Genomic DNA, 16,309 nt, shown 5'->3' on the forward strand with positions numbered 1-16,309 from the left:
AAATAGCTACAAAGTCTCAAAGGAATGAAACCAGACCCGCATCGACCTAGGCACCGGAAACGACAGCAGCAAACTCAGCCCTGTCAACCTTCAGAGCTCTTCTGACTAACATTTGGGGGCTTGTGTCAAAATTGGGAGAGCTGTCTCACAGTCTAGTCAAGCAACAGCCTAACACAGTCATCCTCATAGAATCGTACCTTACAGATTATGTCCCAGACCACTATCACCATCCCTGGTGTATGTCCTGTCCCACCAGCAGGACAGGCCCACCAGAGGTGGCAGCACAGTGGTATACAGTTGGGAGGCAGTCGTCTTGGGAGTCCTCAATGTCAACTCTGGACCCCACAAAGTCTCATGGCATCAACATGGGCAAGGAAGCCTCCTGCTGACTACCATGTAAAGCCATCCCTTGGATGATGAATCAGTGCTCCTCCATGTTGAACAGCACTTGGAGGAAGCACGGAGGGTGGGGAACTTCAATGCCCATCACCAAGAGTGGCTCGGGAGCACCACTACTGACCGAATTGGCACAGTCCTAAAGGACATACCTGCTAGGCTGGGTCTGCGGCAGATGGTGAGGGAAGCAACAAGAGGGAAACACATTCTTGACCTCATCCTTACCAAACTAGCTACCGCAGATGTATCTGTCCATCACAGTATCGCTAGGAGTGGCCACCACACAGTCATTTTGGAGACGAAGACCCAACTTCATACTGAGGATACCCTCCATCGTGTTGTGTGGCAATATCACTGTGCTAAATGGGATTTTGAATTGATCTAGCTACGCAAAACTGGGCAACCACGAGGCAATGTGGGCCATCAGCAACAGCAGAATGTACTCGAACATAACCTGTAACCTCATGGCCCAGCCATGGAACCAGGATCAACCCTGGTTCAATGAAGAGTGCAGGAGGGCATGCCAGGAGCAGCACCGGGCATACCTAAAAATGAGGTGTCAATCTGGTGAAGCTGTAATGCAGGACTACTTGCATGCCAAACAGCATAAGCAAGTGATAGACAGAGCTAAGTGATCCCACAACCAATGGATCAGATCTAAGCTCTGCAGTCCTGCCGCATCCAGTTGGGAATGGTGGTGGACAATTAAACAACTCACTGGAGGAGGAGGCTCCACAAATATCCCCGCAGTGAATGATGGGGGAACCCAGCACATCAGTGCAAAAGATAAAGCTGAAGCATTTGCTACAATCTTCAGCTAGAAGTGCTGAGTGGATGATCCATCTCGGCCTCCTCCAGAGGTCCCCAGCATCACAGATGCCAGTCTTCACCCAATTCAATTAATTCTATGTGATATCAAGAAACAGCTGAAGGCATTGGATACTGCAAAGGCTATGGGCCCTGACAACATTCCAGCCATAGTACTGAAGACTTGTGCTCCAGAACTTGCCAGGCCCCTAGCCAAGCTGTTCCAGTACAGCTACAACACTGGCATCTACCCAGCTACACGGAATATTTCCCAGGTATGTCTTGTACACAAAAAAGCAGGACAAATCCAACCTGGTCAATTACTGCCCCATCAGTCTACTCGCAATCATTAGTAAATCAATGAAAGGGGTCATCAACAGTGCTATCAAGCGGCACTTGCTTAGCAATAACAAGTTTAGGTTCTGTCAGGGCCACTCAGCTCCTGACCTTTTTACAGCCTTGGTTTAAAAATGGATAAAAGAGCTGAACTCCAGAGGTGAGGTGAGGGGGACTGTCCTTGACACCAAGGCCATATTTGACCAAGTGTGGCATCAAGGAGCCCTAATAAAGCTGGCGTCAATGGGAATCAGGGGAAAACTCTCCACTGGTTAGAGTCATACCTAGCACAAAGGAAGATGGTTGTGGTTGTTGGAGGTCAGTCAGCTCAGCTCCAGGACATCACTGCAGGAGTTCCTCAGGGTAGTGTCCTCGGCCTAACCATCTTCAGCTGCTTCATCAATGACCTTCCTTCCATCATAAGGTCAGAAGTGGGATGTTCGTTGATGATTGCACAATGTTCAGCACTATTTGCAACTCCTCAGATACTGAAGCAGTCCATGACCAAATGCAGCAAGACCTGGGCAATATCCAGGCTTGGGCTGACAAGTGGCAAGTAACATTCGTGCCACACAAGTGCCAGGCAATGACCATCTCGAACAAGAGAGAATCCAACCATCGCCCCTTGATGTTCAATTGTATTACCATCACTGAATCCCCCACTATCAACATCCTAGGAGTTACCATTGACCAGAAATTAAACTGGACTGGCCATATAAATACTGTAGCTACAAGAGTAGGTCAGAGGCTAGGAATCCTGTGACAAGGGCAGCAGACAGATGGGAACACCACCTCCTGGAAGTTCCCCTTCAAGTCACTCATCATCCTGACATGGAAATATATCGCCATTCCTTCACCATTGCTGGGTCAAAATCCTGGAGCTCCCTTCCTAACAGCACTGTGGGTGTACCTACACCAAATGGACTGCAGCAGTTCAAGAAGGCAGTTCATAACCACTTTCTCAAGGGCAGTTAGGGATGGGCAATAAATGTTGGCCCAGCCAGCAAAGCCTATATCCTGTGAATGAAAAAAAAATTCTGCCTAGTGCATTTTTGGACATATGCAATATAATACATGTCCCAATGCAGTCCAACATACTTTCAGTGTTATTGTGCTGCAGTGCAAAGTCCCAGAGCACCTCTAAGGCTAACACAGCCTTTGCTTAGCAAACAAGCGAGCGAGCGGGGCGGTATTTAACTTTCTCCCAGGTTGTGTTGTACTGTGTACTTTGCACATCGCTTCACGGAGAAATCCTGATGTGAAATGATGGCTTGACCAACGTTGCACATTTGAGCACGCTTAGATCTAACCACTCTGCTCCAATTGGTCGGCGCAGTCACAGGATTCCTGGCGGAAGTGCTATGTTGTGGAAGAATCTCTTTTGCAAAAGATTTCAGCGTTATTCTTCTTGCCCAACGGAAGTTCAGCTAAACCAGATCAACCGCTGGGCAATTTCAGCTTACCACTGGCATTGTTCTACGGCTTTCGCTATTCTGCTGACAGGAAGAGTCGATAGCTTTGACACAAGCGGAATTTCATGTCATCTGAGTTTGACTCATTGAGATTTCACTGTCTATGCTGTACCACTCTATTGGCACAAGGCAAGTCCAGAACACCAAATGAGTACTTCGTACCTTGTTTAGAGGATGCTCACAAAATATTGTGGAACAAAATATCAGTTACATATAACCATGTAATGAGTGAAAATTGATAGGAAGGACATGCTGGAAAGGTTGCCTATGCTTAGAGTGGAGAGGTCATCTGGCCCAGACTGCCTCCATCCCAGTTGCTCAACAAAGTGGAGATAGCAAAAGGGCTTGCCAAAATCTTCCAATTTTGTAGCTAAATTCCCTCATCCCTGGAACATTGCGGTAAATCTCTTCTGCATTCTCTCAAAGACTTTCACATCTTTCCAAAAGTGTGGTGACCAGAACTGGACGCAATACTCTTGTTTTGGCTGAACCAGCGATCTATAAAGGTTCATGTTAACTTAGCTGCTTTTGCACTCAATACCTCCTTTTCATGTGCCCAAGAACCCGTTATGTTTTGTCAACTATTCTCTCAATATGTCCTGCCACCGTCCAAGATCGATGCACGTGTATCCCCAGGTCCCTGCATACTCTGTAGAAATGTGCCACTTAGTCTCCTCTGATCCCTTTTGCCAAAATGCATCACCTCACACTTGTCTGTGTTAAATTAACTCTACCCATTCTGCTAACCTATCTAGCCTAACCATTGGTTACAGTCAATTTGTATCATCCTCACTTGGCACTTAACACACCTCCAAGTTAGGTATCATTGGTAAATTTTACTTGGTATTCCAATACCAAAAAAATGTGGCACTGACCCTTGGGGAATACTGCCACCTACCATCCTCCAGTCTAAAAAGACAACCATTTATCATGTCTCCCTGTTTTCTGTCCCAAAATCAATTTTTTATCCAAGCTGACATGAACCCTCCTATTGCATAAGCCTCAGTATCGTTAACCAGCCTTTTATGTAGTTCTTTGTCAAAGGCTTTGTAAAAATCCATAGCCAATATCCGCAAACTCTTCTTAATCAAAAAATTAAGTTAGATTAGTTACACATGGTCTGCCTTGTATAAATCTGCGCTTGCTCTCCTGAACTCAAACCTCTCCAAGTGCACATTAATTTTTTTCTTTGGTGTATCTGAAACTTTGCCCATCGCTGGCATTAAACTGATTGGCCTGTAGTTATTAGCAATATTCATATATCCTTTCTTGAACAAGGGTGTCACAGATTCCTCTTTCCAGCTCTGGAACTCCCTCATATCAAGGTAAAATTGGAAGTTAGAGAAGCTGGGGCTGTTCTCCTTGGAGCAAAGAGAGTTGAGGGGAGATTTGACAGAGGTACACAAGATTGACAGGTTTAGATAAGGTAGACCAGGAAAAGCTGTTCACATTAGCTAATGGTACAAGGAGAAAGGAACACAGATTTAAGGTTTTTGGTAAAAAATGCAGGAAGGGGTGTGAAGGAGAACTCCTTGACTCAGCGATTGGCAATGAGATGGAACTCGCTGCCCATGAGGTGGTGGAACCAGAAATCATTTCAGAAGGAAATTGGATGGACACTTCAAGGACATAAATTTGTAGGGCTTCAGGGATAGAGCAGGGGAATAGGGTGAATTGGATTGCTCTGAAGAGAGTTGGCATAGACTTGATGCGCCAAATGGTCTTCTTTTGTGCTGTAACGACTATGACGTTTGTCCAGTCCTGTCGATTCACTCAATCACAGTTTTGGGAGAGGGGAGCTATTTAAGTCAGGCCACTGTGAATCACCGTGGGACGTTTTGCTAAGCTAAAAACACCAAATAAATGCAAGGTGTTGGAATTTACATTTGTCTGCGACAACGTATTTTACTTTACACTCTGCAATATTCAACAATGCAGCACAGCTGATCAGATGTGGAATGACAGTAAAAATTCACTCAAATTGTAAGCATTATGGTGCTTTAAATCATTTTTGGATGCACTTCAAATTTCTAAAACAACACTTACTTAACAGAATCAGATAATGTAGGTCACAGAAAGATAAAGAGCCATAAAAAGGTAGTTGTAAAAGGCGCAGAATCACGGCCTAACACAGGATGATTTAATGAGGAAAGATTAGGGCAAGAGTGGCACTAACTGGATAGAACTTTCCAAGAGGCAGCGCAGGCATGAAGGGTCGAATCTTCTCCTTCTGTACTATATAATTCAATTATCTGAAAACCGCTAACCATGTTAACCATTTCAGGACCACTGTTTATTGCATTACAGTTTAAACTGAACATGTCTTAACTTTTTTTCTGAAGATGTTTCCTTTGTCTAATCCCAAGGCTTACTTTCCACTCCATTCCCAAGGCAGTGCCTCAGCAAGGAAACCAATCCCTGTCCTCCTTCATATCCATTCATTAGGAGATACTGCAGCCACAGCCTAGGGCAACTCATTATTTGTTTTGAGTCCCATTAAGACTAGCGAATTATTTTCTGAATACAATAAATATTCTAACCTTGCTAGCCCACTCACGCATGAATAGTTTCCTTCTCAAATCTAAATCACAGTCCATTTTTTCAATCACCAATTATTTAACACAATCACTAATTATAGAAAAAAATTGCCTTGTACATAGGAACAGGATTGGGCAATTTATTCTTGTAAGCCTGTTGCAATATTCAATGAGATCACAGCTGATCTGCACCCCAACTCCACTCCATCTACCTGTCTTGACTTCACATTACTTAATAGCTTTGGTTTGGACAAAACTGTCAAAGGCAGATTTAAAATTATTACTTGAATTGGCATTTACTGCTATTTGTGGGACACAATTCCACTGCGCTGCCCTTTGCATGAGATGTTTTTAACTTCTCTTCTGAATGGTCTGGCTCTGATTTTAAGTTTAGGTCACCTTGCCCTAGGCTGGTCAATCTATGGAAAAAGTTTCTATCTTCCCTTTCAATTCCTTACAAAGTACAAAAGACCTCAACCAAAAATCCCTTAACCTTCTTCATGCCAGCGAACCTGGTATGTGAGATCTCTTCTCACAATCTAACCCTTGGAGCCCTGGTTAGCAAGTACATAGTGGCGGTGGTGGGAACCGAGATGTTGGGGGGGATGGCAAGGTGGGGCGGTGAGGGTTTGTGGCAAAATAAATGCAGGCATGAATTAAGCTATCCATAACTAATATAAAAAACAAAATTGAACAGGAGAGTTTTCAGCAGAACCAAAACTACAGTGTGCCATATTCTAGGGCTCGAAATATTTGTGATCTTTTCTCACTTTCAAATTGGAAATTGAGGGTAATATGAATAGGATTTTTGTGTATGCTGAAAATTATTTTTAATCCGAAGATATGCAGAATGAAGCAATTACTTGAAAAAGTTATGACATAAAAGGTTAATATCACATTCCTCAGTACTAACATGCTCCTCTGAAATAACTCTCATTTATTTTGTGCCTTTTAAGGTAAAACATGCAATGGTGCTTCACAAGAGCGTTATTAAATAAAATTAGGCACCAAGCAACAGAGATATCGGGAGAGATTACAAAAGCTGGGTCAAAGTGAGAGATCACTGAGACAAAGGACAAGGGCAGCAGAACCACCTGCAAGTTGCCCTCCAAGCCACTCACCATCCTGACTTGGAAATATTTCACCGTTCCTTCACTGTCACTGGGTCAAAATCCTGGAATTCCCTCTCTAACAGCACTGTGGATGTACCTACACCACTTGGACTGTAGCAGTTTAAGAAGGCAGTTCACCACCAACTTCTCAAGGACCATTAGGGATAGGCAATAAATGCCGGTTTAGCCAGTGACACCCGCATCCCATGAATGAATTAAAAAAAAAACTTAAGCACCACCTTATAGACATTCTGCATACTTAGCAAAAGAGACTCACATTTACCTAGAGCTTAACACATCTTCCAGAGTTATGTGTTAAAGTATTTCCCATGCAGAGCAGAGACTGTTAAGCAAGCACAGGGTATGCACGCACATCCACCCAAGTAACAATGAGATCATAGGCAGTGAATTATTTTTTTTAAATAAAGATACTATCAGCCAGACGGAATATTGGCCAAACTGCCGCGAAAACTGCCTGCTCTTCCTCGAATGGTGCCACAGGAGAATTAACACCGAATAAAGTACAAGGACAGACAGGCAGAAGCTAAATTGAATAATCCCGCCCAAAGAAGAGCCTCACTGGCAATTGTAACCCTCCCTCCCCACACTGCAAGCCGTGACTCAGTATCACGTTCACGCCTCTGAACCAGAAGGTTGTAGGTTCAAGTCACACAACACAAGCTTGAGCACTCAATCTAGGCTAACACTTCATTGCAGTATTGAGGGAGTACTGAACTGCTGGGCGCATTCAGTTTTGAATGCGACATGAAACTAAACCCTCCGTCCATCCTCTCGGAACAGGCCAAGACATCATGACACTAATTCATGGAACAGCAGGGGAGTTTACTCCCGACCAACATTTATTCCATCAGTCAACGCCTGAAAACAGACTGTGTATTCCTACATTGCTGTTTATGGGGGCTTGCTGTGCACAAAGTGGCTGCTTTTCCTGCATTACAATAGTGACCATGCTTCCTAAAGGACCTACTTGGGACCGTAAACCACTTTGGGGTGTCCTAAAGCTAAGAAAGATGCTTTAGACATGCAAGTCTGTCTTTCTTCACTGTGTGTTGCATGTGCTGAAAACCTTTGGAGGTTTTATGAGCTTCAAATGTTTGGAGAGTGGTGGAACCCTGACAGCAGGCTAACCATTGAACTTTATACTCCAAGTCCTACTTCACAGTGCACTACACATCACCACCCTTGTCTCCGACAGAGGATGTGTATGGAAAGCAGTTAGCTTGTTTTCCCCCTTTTTTTTTAAATTTAGTACAAGGGTTTATTTCACACGAGGAGTTTTTCTAACTGAAGCCTTTCAATCAACCTTAAAACTCACAGCCTCCAGAGGATCTTCACAAAGTTAATGATTTCCCTGCTTCAGATTGAATTATTATTCAAGCAGCTGCTTTGGTCCACATTCTATTTATAGTATTTGGGCTCCCAGTTTCTAAAGATTTGCAGCTCACTGTGCAGCTGTGTTTTGGAGCATGCTTGCCTTCAGAAGGCTCTTCAAGGGTGGGGAAGCTAACTTTTTAGTCTTCAACATGAACAACTTGTGGCAGGGGTTTTACAGTGGTCTATTTTCGGCTGACTATGAAGAAGGGTGCTAGTGTCACGTGGAAGATAAACTCTGACATGGATTGCTTAGGCCAAACAGCCTGTGTCCACAGAGTAATGGAACTTCAGCACCCAACAAGCACTCAGCTCAAAGATATTAAACGGATTTGAAGGGTAGTCAAACTCCTTGAATGATCCAAGTGCCTTGATTCTTCATTGAGCAGCATGCTCTGAATTCAGGCATGTTCACTGCTTTCAAGCTGCTGAGAAGCATTCAACTGCTGTTTATTAGTTAGCTAATTTTGCTGGATAACACACCTGTGAAGAACCTTGAGACATTTTACTTCCTTACAGGTTAAAATTAATGCAAATTATTTAAATAAATCAGAAATAACAGTTATCAGGATACCGCGGCAACTCTCAGTAAAGTTTCTGTTCCTGCTACACGTCTTCGGGAACAACATGCTTGGGCCAATGAGCCTTATAGAAGCATAAATATAATAATGTTCCTCCCTATTTATTAAATATACATCCATCAGTAAAATTCAAAAGTTTCTCCTGGAAAGAAAGAAATGATTATCCCCAAATTGCAAGAACTCTGTGCTGAAACCTGGTCCTGCGTAGAGAGGAATTTAATACTCTTTATAAGAAAATATATTAAATTCAGGTGGCAACTTGAGACTCGCATTTACATAATGGCTTTTCACATCGTAACATCTCACGTAAGGAAGGCTCCTCATTCAAGTGCTGTGACTACTTTGTCAATAATTTTTAAAAACAGCAATGAAATGAATAATGAGTTTGTGTATTATTTTGGGTTTTTTTGATGGCATTCTCGGTGTACAAGACATTGGAAGACAGAAATTGCTAGGATTTGGGAGACAACATGATTGAAAGGTGAGGGAAATTGGGAGATAGGACAGTAGTTTACAAACACAGCAACCAAGTTCAGTTTTTTTCTAAGAGCTGAGTATACTCATCCAACAATTGGCAGCAAAACACCATCAGCATAAGATGTTTGAGGTAATTGTAGTTAAGTACTATGCTGCACATGATATTCCAAATAGCTAATGTTTGTGGACCGGAAGCAATTTTCGGTCAGCAAGCACAGGGTTGACAGGTGAATGGGACTTTGTGCAAGTTAGCAGCGGAGTTCCAGATGAGCTGAAATTTATGGAGGGTGCAAGGTGAACAAAGGAGTCAGTCAGATGACAGGAGAAATGAATGGAAGGCAATAACCAAAGTCAATAAAAAGCCAACCTTTTGTGCAAGGAACGTGTTCCAAAACACATCTCTCAGATGGCTGTTTAAAGCTGTGACATTTAGAGGTGGTCCATTGTAAAACACAAAATCAATTAAGAAATGGAGTCTGTTCACCCATATTCAGTTTGTTTGTACCTTCCCACTATTCGTGGGTTCAGAATTGTTCACTTGTACAGGGCTTGGGCGAGACCACACCTCGAATGCTGTGTGCCGTTTTGGTCTCCATTTTCTAAGGAAGAACATACGCCATGGGAGACGGCAAAGGTTCGCTACATTGGTTCCTGGGATGAGGGTTGTCCGACGATGAGGCACTAAGTAAATTGGGTGTATCCTGTCTGGAGTTCAGAAGAATGGAAAATGATCTCATTGAAACATACAAGATTCTGAAGGGGCTTGACAGGGCAGACATTGAGGTTGTTTCACCTTGCTGGTGATTTTAGAACAGCCTCAGAATTAGGGATTGATCATTTACAGGTGAAACAAGGAAAGATTTCTTCAATTAGAGGATCATGAATAATTGTAATTCTCTGCCCCAGAGGGTTTGGATGTTCCAGTGTTGAATATATTGAAGACTGAGATTTACAGATTTTTGATATGTCAGGGAACCAAGGGGATATGAGGAACAGTCAGGAAACTGGAGTTGAGGTAGGTGGTCAGCTTGACTGTATTGAATGGCAGAGCAAGCTCAAGGGGCTAAATGGTCCACTCCTGCTCTATTTGTTATGTTCTTAACAGATTCTGCTGTACAGCTTTACATCCAAGCACTTCAATGATCCAGAGCTTTAGAAAGGATGTGAGGGTTCTTAATAGGGTGCAAAGGAATTAGAATGGTCCAGGGATGAAGGAACTTTGCAACAAAGTTAGCTTGGAGAAGCTGAGGTTGTTCCCCTTAGCAGCAAACAAAATTGAGGGGAGCTTTGACAAAATTATGACAGGTTGCAACAAGAGCGACAAATGCACCCACTAACTGATTGCACCAGGAGAAGGAGAAACAGATTTAAGGTTTTAGACAGAGATGTAGGGAGATGTGATTCATAGCGTGTAGCAATGATCTGGAACTCGTTGCCTATAAAAGGAGACAATCAATGATTTCAAAAGGATACTGGATGACCACCGGAGGGAAATAAACTTGCAGGGCCAAAGCAATAAAGCAAGGGATTGAGACTGATCGCATTGCTTTACAGACAGCATGGACACAATGGGCTGAATAGCTTCCTTCTGCATCAGGGTGACTCTATAATTGTATCTTAAGTATTTAATTGTGCGCAAGTGATGGGTATTAACTGGGGATTCACGTGAATCCTTATAAATAGACACAGACTGACATTGTGGTTGCTGAGTTAGAATGTGTATGCTTATAATTTGCAACTCTGTAAATACATGAAAGTCTAAAGATTAATTACCGTTTTCTTTCACCAACTGGCTTTCTAGAATAAATTTTACAAACCCAACATCACCAGCAGTTGAGTAGCAAAGTGGCACACTGCACATGCAGACAGACAAGGCAGCTCTCAAGGTTTTTCATCCCTGACCTGTGCTGAATTAGGTGATCTCACCAGCACAAACGTTGGGGTTCTGAAGCTGGACTGGAGAGAGCGGGGGCACAAGTAAGGTTTCTGTTCTTCACCATTATCTCATGATCTGTACTGCAGAGGCAAAGAGCAGGCGCTGACTTTGCTGGTCCAAAGCATTTTCTGCGAGTGGAGAATATTGGAATATTATGATGGGACAAAATGATTTCCATGAAGAAACCAGCTTGATCTTCCCATCCATTTAAAATGAGTGCATGGAGGAAAAAAACTAAATCAGATCAGATCAGATCTGTCAAGGGTGTGGGCTTGTCTACTATCTTCAGTGTCCAGGTGACCTAACAGCCTCAGACACAGCAGGAAAATCCATTCCCGAATGTCACTAAACAGGAACGACCGGGTCCGGGAATGCCAACACTATCTAAGCTTGGGCTTAGTGAAATGACCAATGGGGTGAGTTACAGGCAAACTCCAACTCTGACGCAAATTAAACTTTATGGAGAATAGAGGCTTTACAGAAGGAAAAAAAAGATTTCAACTTGTGCTTTGCATCTGTTCTCATTGCTCAGCATTGAAAACGCAACAGTTTTTTAAAAAACCATTTTCAACACCAGTGACAGTTACTGTAATTTTGTTACGACTTTACAAAAGCTTCAATTTATTCATATCATTAGTGTAGTTAATAGAATAATTATTCTCATTTTACAACAGGCAAAATTACACTTAAAATAACAACTGCAGAACTATCCTACAACCACTTGTGTTTTCAGTCACTGGCCCCTCTTTTCAACGTCCTGCCTTTTCCCCATTGATGGGGTAGTCACCAAACTCAACCAGTTGATAGCAGCCCAGCGTTGACACAATCTTTCTTTTTCTCCCCTACCTGGGATATTCTAATATCACAGCGCCTGAGGTCCATCTGGGATATTCAGATATGCCATTCTAGTAAAACTTCTCATTCATAAAGTGAGGCAACCAGAATTACACAATCTTCTAGTTGAACCCTAATTGGTTGAGCAAGAAATGTCCCTCAGCAGTGTCCCATCCAAATCTGCACCCACTGAGTTCCCATGGTTCCAGCTGCCCTCCAACACCACACCCAAGTAGCGCAGCTCAGACAGTGACTACAAGCAAGTTATTAACAAGAGGGGCCGAACCCTATCCAGTCCTTGTCTCTCCCCTCCACCCCAAATCGCGAGCAATCACTTTGAGCTTCACTACCTTGGGGACAGTGGAGTCATTGCAGAGCTACAACTCTGGTGGAGTTCAATTAATTTGACAAGAGTCCAGGCCTTTGATTCCATTAAGGTGTTGGATAATTGGATAAGAAAGGGAACTTATGCAGATCCTTGCACAGTTGTGGATATGTTTGAGTTTAACTGTAACCAACTAGATTACACTTCAATGATCCACAGAAAGTGATGACAAAATTTGCTAACAGGCCAAGTACATTAGCATCAAGGCCTGCGACTACTGAGATTGGAACTGGTCTGATATGCAAGTTGGACACATGTCGCTCCCTCATACTTAAAGATAAAGTGTAAACTGCACAAAAATGGTATCTCACTTGCACAGAATGCAGACATTGTGAGGAAGCAGTGTCCATAACAAGTATGTAACTCGTGTGGGGAAGGGGGGGGGTGGTGAGTAGCTGCTATTCATGGGTACAGAGAGAACCATACCCTCTTTGGGATATTTGGAGCCACAATTGCAAACCTGAATCTTCTGACCTGCCCCTCTCATATCCTGACCCATGGGCACCCCACACATTTGGAACCCTCCTGACCAATCACCTTGTTTGCCTTTTAAAAAGTTCCTTGAAGCATAAGTGCTCAACCACACGTTTGATTCAATCAACCCTCCCACCCCATGACCCCTCGTGTTCTCCCGTCGCCTCCCCAGAGAAACTGCCCTCACCATTCCCACACCAGAATAAATTTAACCCACACCAGGAAGATGAACCGACAAACACAGAGGTTGGTCAGCATCTTTGCAGAAATGAAGCAGCTGAAAAGTGGGACTCGCAATGTTTTGAACAATCCATGTCTTGGGACAAGCCAAAAACTTAGTATCTTGTAATATCTCTGCAAATCCAGACTGACCAGCTGTGGGATTCCAGCTCTACTTCATTCTTTTAAAAATTGTTTGATCTAATGGAACCGTTCAGTGTACTTCATTTGATTAGGTGGCAAGTCCCATTCTGCATTGAGTTTGTGTTGCTGATTGCAGTATTGCAGTATGAGGGGGTAGGGTGGAGGTCTGTACCCTTCCCCCTCCCTCTCTGTGCCCCCTCCCCATCTCTGGCGTAGCCAGCAAAAACAAAAATGGCAAAAAAAAAAGATACTCGAAACAAAATGCTGCTTTTCCACATCTCAGCAACCCAGTTTGGGGCCTGATAGCAGGACACGTTTCCGCTGTGGACAGTGCACTGGCAAAGGGCATGAAGTGAGGTATGTGAGCAAAAGGGTAGGATTCATTCGTAAAGCTTCAAACAAGAATGAGGTCTTTTTTTAAAAAAAAGTTCAATTTACACAACGACAAATGTTCTTCAAAAAAAAAAACCACTGCTAACGTTGACATCTTGAAATTCATCGCAAAGAATACAAGAAACCGACAGTCACATCTTTATTATATGGAAGCGGATCTCAGCCAGGGCTGGTTCCAGGAGACTGCACTGTCACGCTCAACACGCTCAACACAAGAGATCCATGGAAATGAACTGCACAATTCCATCTGCTATGCCAGCAGCGAGAAAGGGGTAGTAGTAGCTGAATAAGCAGGGGTCGTAGCTTATTTCAAAACTGATCCCCGCTTCCCACCCCTCGACAATTTGCGCGATTTGAAGCCAGTGGGTTTTTTTTTAAATGCTCGTTGATTAACGATCACTGTCTCATCTCCCAGCACCGCCGCCACCACCGCTCTTCCTGCACCAAGAACCAACGTACTTTCAATTACATATTTTGAAGACGACGAGAAAAGCACTCTGCGTTTTTCACGTGCGGGAAGGAAAAGGTTTCCTGCTGCTGAAGCGGTCCACCCGGCTGTTTTTTATATATAGAAAGCATACCCCGTGTTGAAATTGCATTCGTCAGAGGAGAAAAGCAAAAAAGCAAATACTGCATCCAGCCTGCAGCAAAACAGCTCCAGCCAGAGGCCACCGTGTGTCCCACTGATACTGTAACAAGTTGTACACAAGAGATTGACACCGTCTTTTTCTCTCTTCACCCCCCCCCCCCCCCCAAGGTTTTTCCAACGCCCTGCGTGCGGGTAACGGTGCGAGAAATTCAAGTTGCAGAATAAAACACGAAGGATATAAAGAACCCAAAATGTATCACTTTTAATTTAAAAAAAACAAAAGGCATGACTGAATGGCGAACGGGCAAGAAAAACAAAACCTGGGGGAAAAGGGGGTGGGGAGCATTTCTGACGAGTATTTTATCAGCAAAATCAAATCCCGACAGATTCAAAATATAAAGGTTGAATTTCAGCGTCGCTGTCACCTGCTTTCGAACTGCTGAAATGGGTGGATGCAGGTTTGACAGCTGTTCCTCACCACTACTGCCCACAGCCCCCTCACAAAACACTATGTATGGAGGCAGGAGGGAGGGGGGGGGGGAGGAATAATAAAAGCATTCAACCCACCTCTAGCAGAAAGCTTTTTGGTGTTAATGATTTTCGCTGCATATTCTTGCCCTGTTGACAGTTTCACACATCTGCGGACGATGGAGAAAGCGCCTCTGGACAGAGAGAGAGAGAATAGAGAAAAAACACAATGTAGCACAACAAGGGTTCATTTTATACCCATTAAAAGGATCGTAAATGTTGCGATTTTTTTCCCCCTCCTTCTGCTGGGAGAGGGGGGTTAGTGGAGGTTTCCCTCAGACTGCTGAAAAAAAGAGGTGGAGGGGACTGGGGTAGAAGAGGAGGGGGGAGGCAGAAAGAGGAAGGCGGGCAACAGGGGGAGGAAGGAGGCTTGTGTCACTTACTTGCCGAGCTCCTCATAAAGCTGGTATTCATCGCTGAATCGGGTACACGTTCCAGTCGAGGCCATGTTGGAAAAATTGCAATTGGAGATTGCAAGGGAGGGAGCCAGCGCTTGCTACCGGGCGCCGGGTTATCGACAGCACCGCCCGCCGCCTCTCGCGAGATAGCTGGCAAGTGAGAGGGGAGGAGAAACGGGGCGGGTTCGTCTGATTGACAGTCCGGAGCCCGACAGATGACAGGAAGATTGTGGCATTGCTCTCAGTGTCTCCCCCACCCCCCCCCCCAATTTCGGGTTTGGGAAGTTTCGTCGCTTCTCTTGCAATGCTATCAGTAAATGAAATTGGTTGTATTTTTCTGACTGCAGTATCGGATAGGTGATCATTAGAGAAAATCCCTCAACCTTGTAACAAGAAATAGGAAAGGCTGCAAAAGCACAAACACAGACACGCACTCAGGAGGTCACTCGGTGTTTCTGGTTGCCCGCACTCCATCCAAGCAGACTTTTCTTCTCTTCGCTGCAATAATTTAAAACCAGTTTGCTTCAAAACACAAACTTGGAGAAATTATTTAGGGAAAGAAGCTTTCCGTTTTATTAAGTTCAGCAAACTCAAAAATGACCAGCTTATATTTCACCTTTCTATTTTTCCTTAGTTCTGTTGGAGTCATCCGGACTCGAAACGTTAACTGTGTTCCTCTCAGCAGATGCTGCCAGACCTGCAGAGTTTTTCCAGCTGTTTTTTTGTTTTGGATTTCCAGCATCCGCAGTTTTTTGCTTTTATCAAAAAGGGGCAATGTGTATGTGTCGTCTTTTTATCTCATTTACACGCGCAGCCATTTGTTGAAGTCACTGATTCCAAACGTTACCTGAATAACGCTTTTGAAATTTGCCCTAACTTTTGTTCAAAACAATCGAGCTGAAACTGCGAGAAGCTTGAAAAGAAAAATTGTCTCAGTTTTCTAATTGAACAGTGCCCATGCAATGGTAAATTGAATATGCCACTCAGACTGCAGCAACTCTGCTCACATTGCTGATCCAGACCAAAGCATTAAATCCAACGAAGGTTGTCAGACTGAGGCATCAACAAACAATTCACTGGACAAATTTCAACAACTTGTATTTACATAGCACCATTCCCATCTTGGGTATGTATGCTCCTCGTGCTTCACAATTAATGAAAATACTTTTGAATTTTAAGTCTCTGTTGTAAAGTGAATGCCCATTGTCCAGCATGGGATCGGAGGAACCCCACAAGTGTAAAGTGAGCACGGCAAGATCCCACAGACAGCAAGGCTATAAATGACCAAGCTGTTTTAGT

The 16,309-nt window shown here is 43.7% G+C and overlaps 1 protein-coding gene across 50 annotated transcripts in view; it reads right to left on the reverse strand.

Moving 5' to 3' along the window:
* LOC121289984 (calcium/calmodulin-dependent protein kinase type II subunit beta) overlaps positions 1-15,170 on the reverse strand; it is a 256,532-nt gene extending 241,362 nt beyond the window's left edge. For 35 of the 50 annotated variants that reach the window (XM_041210060.1, XM_041210070.1, XM_041210050.1 and 32 more), the window contains exons 1-2: positions 14,996-15,169; positions 14,652-14,746 (exon numbers count right to left, since the gene is read on the reverse strand). In XM_041210060.1, the coding sequence (XP_041065994.1) occupies positions 14,652-14,746; positions 14,996-15,060 (160 nt within the window). In that variant the 5' untranslated portion in view covers positions 15,061-15,169. Of the gene's footprint in view, positions 1-14,651; positions 14,747-14,995 lie in introns of all 50 variants that reach the window. The other 15 variants (XM_041210030.1, XM_041210078.1, XM_041210026.1 and 12 more) reach the window with 2 other exon arrangements.
* Positions 15,171-16,309: the final 1,139 nt, after the last annotated feature.

This window comes from Carcharodon carcharias, chromosome 17 (assembly GCF_017639515.1).
Source record: "Carcharodon carcharias isolate sCarCar2 chromosome 17, sCarCar2.pri, whole genome shotgun sequence".
NCBI classification, from domain to species: domain Eukaryota; kingdom Metazoa; phylum Chordata; class Chondrichthyes; order Lamniformes; family Lamnidae; genus Carcharodon; species Carcharodon carcharias.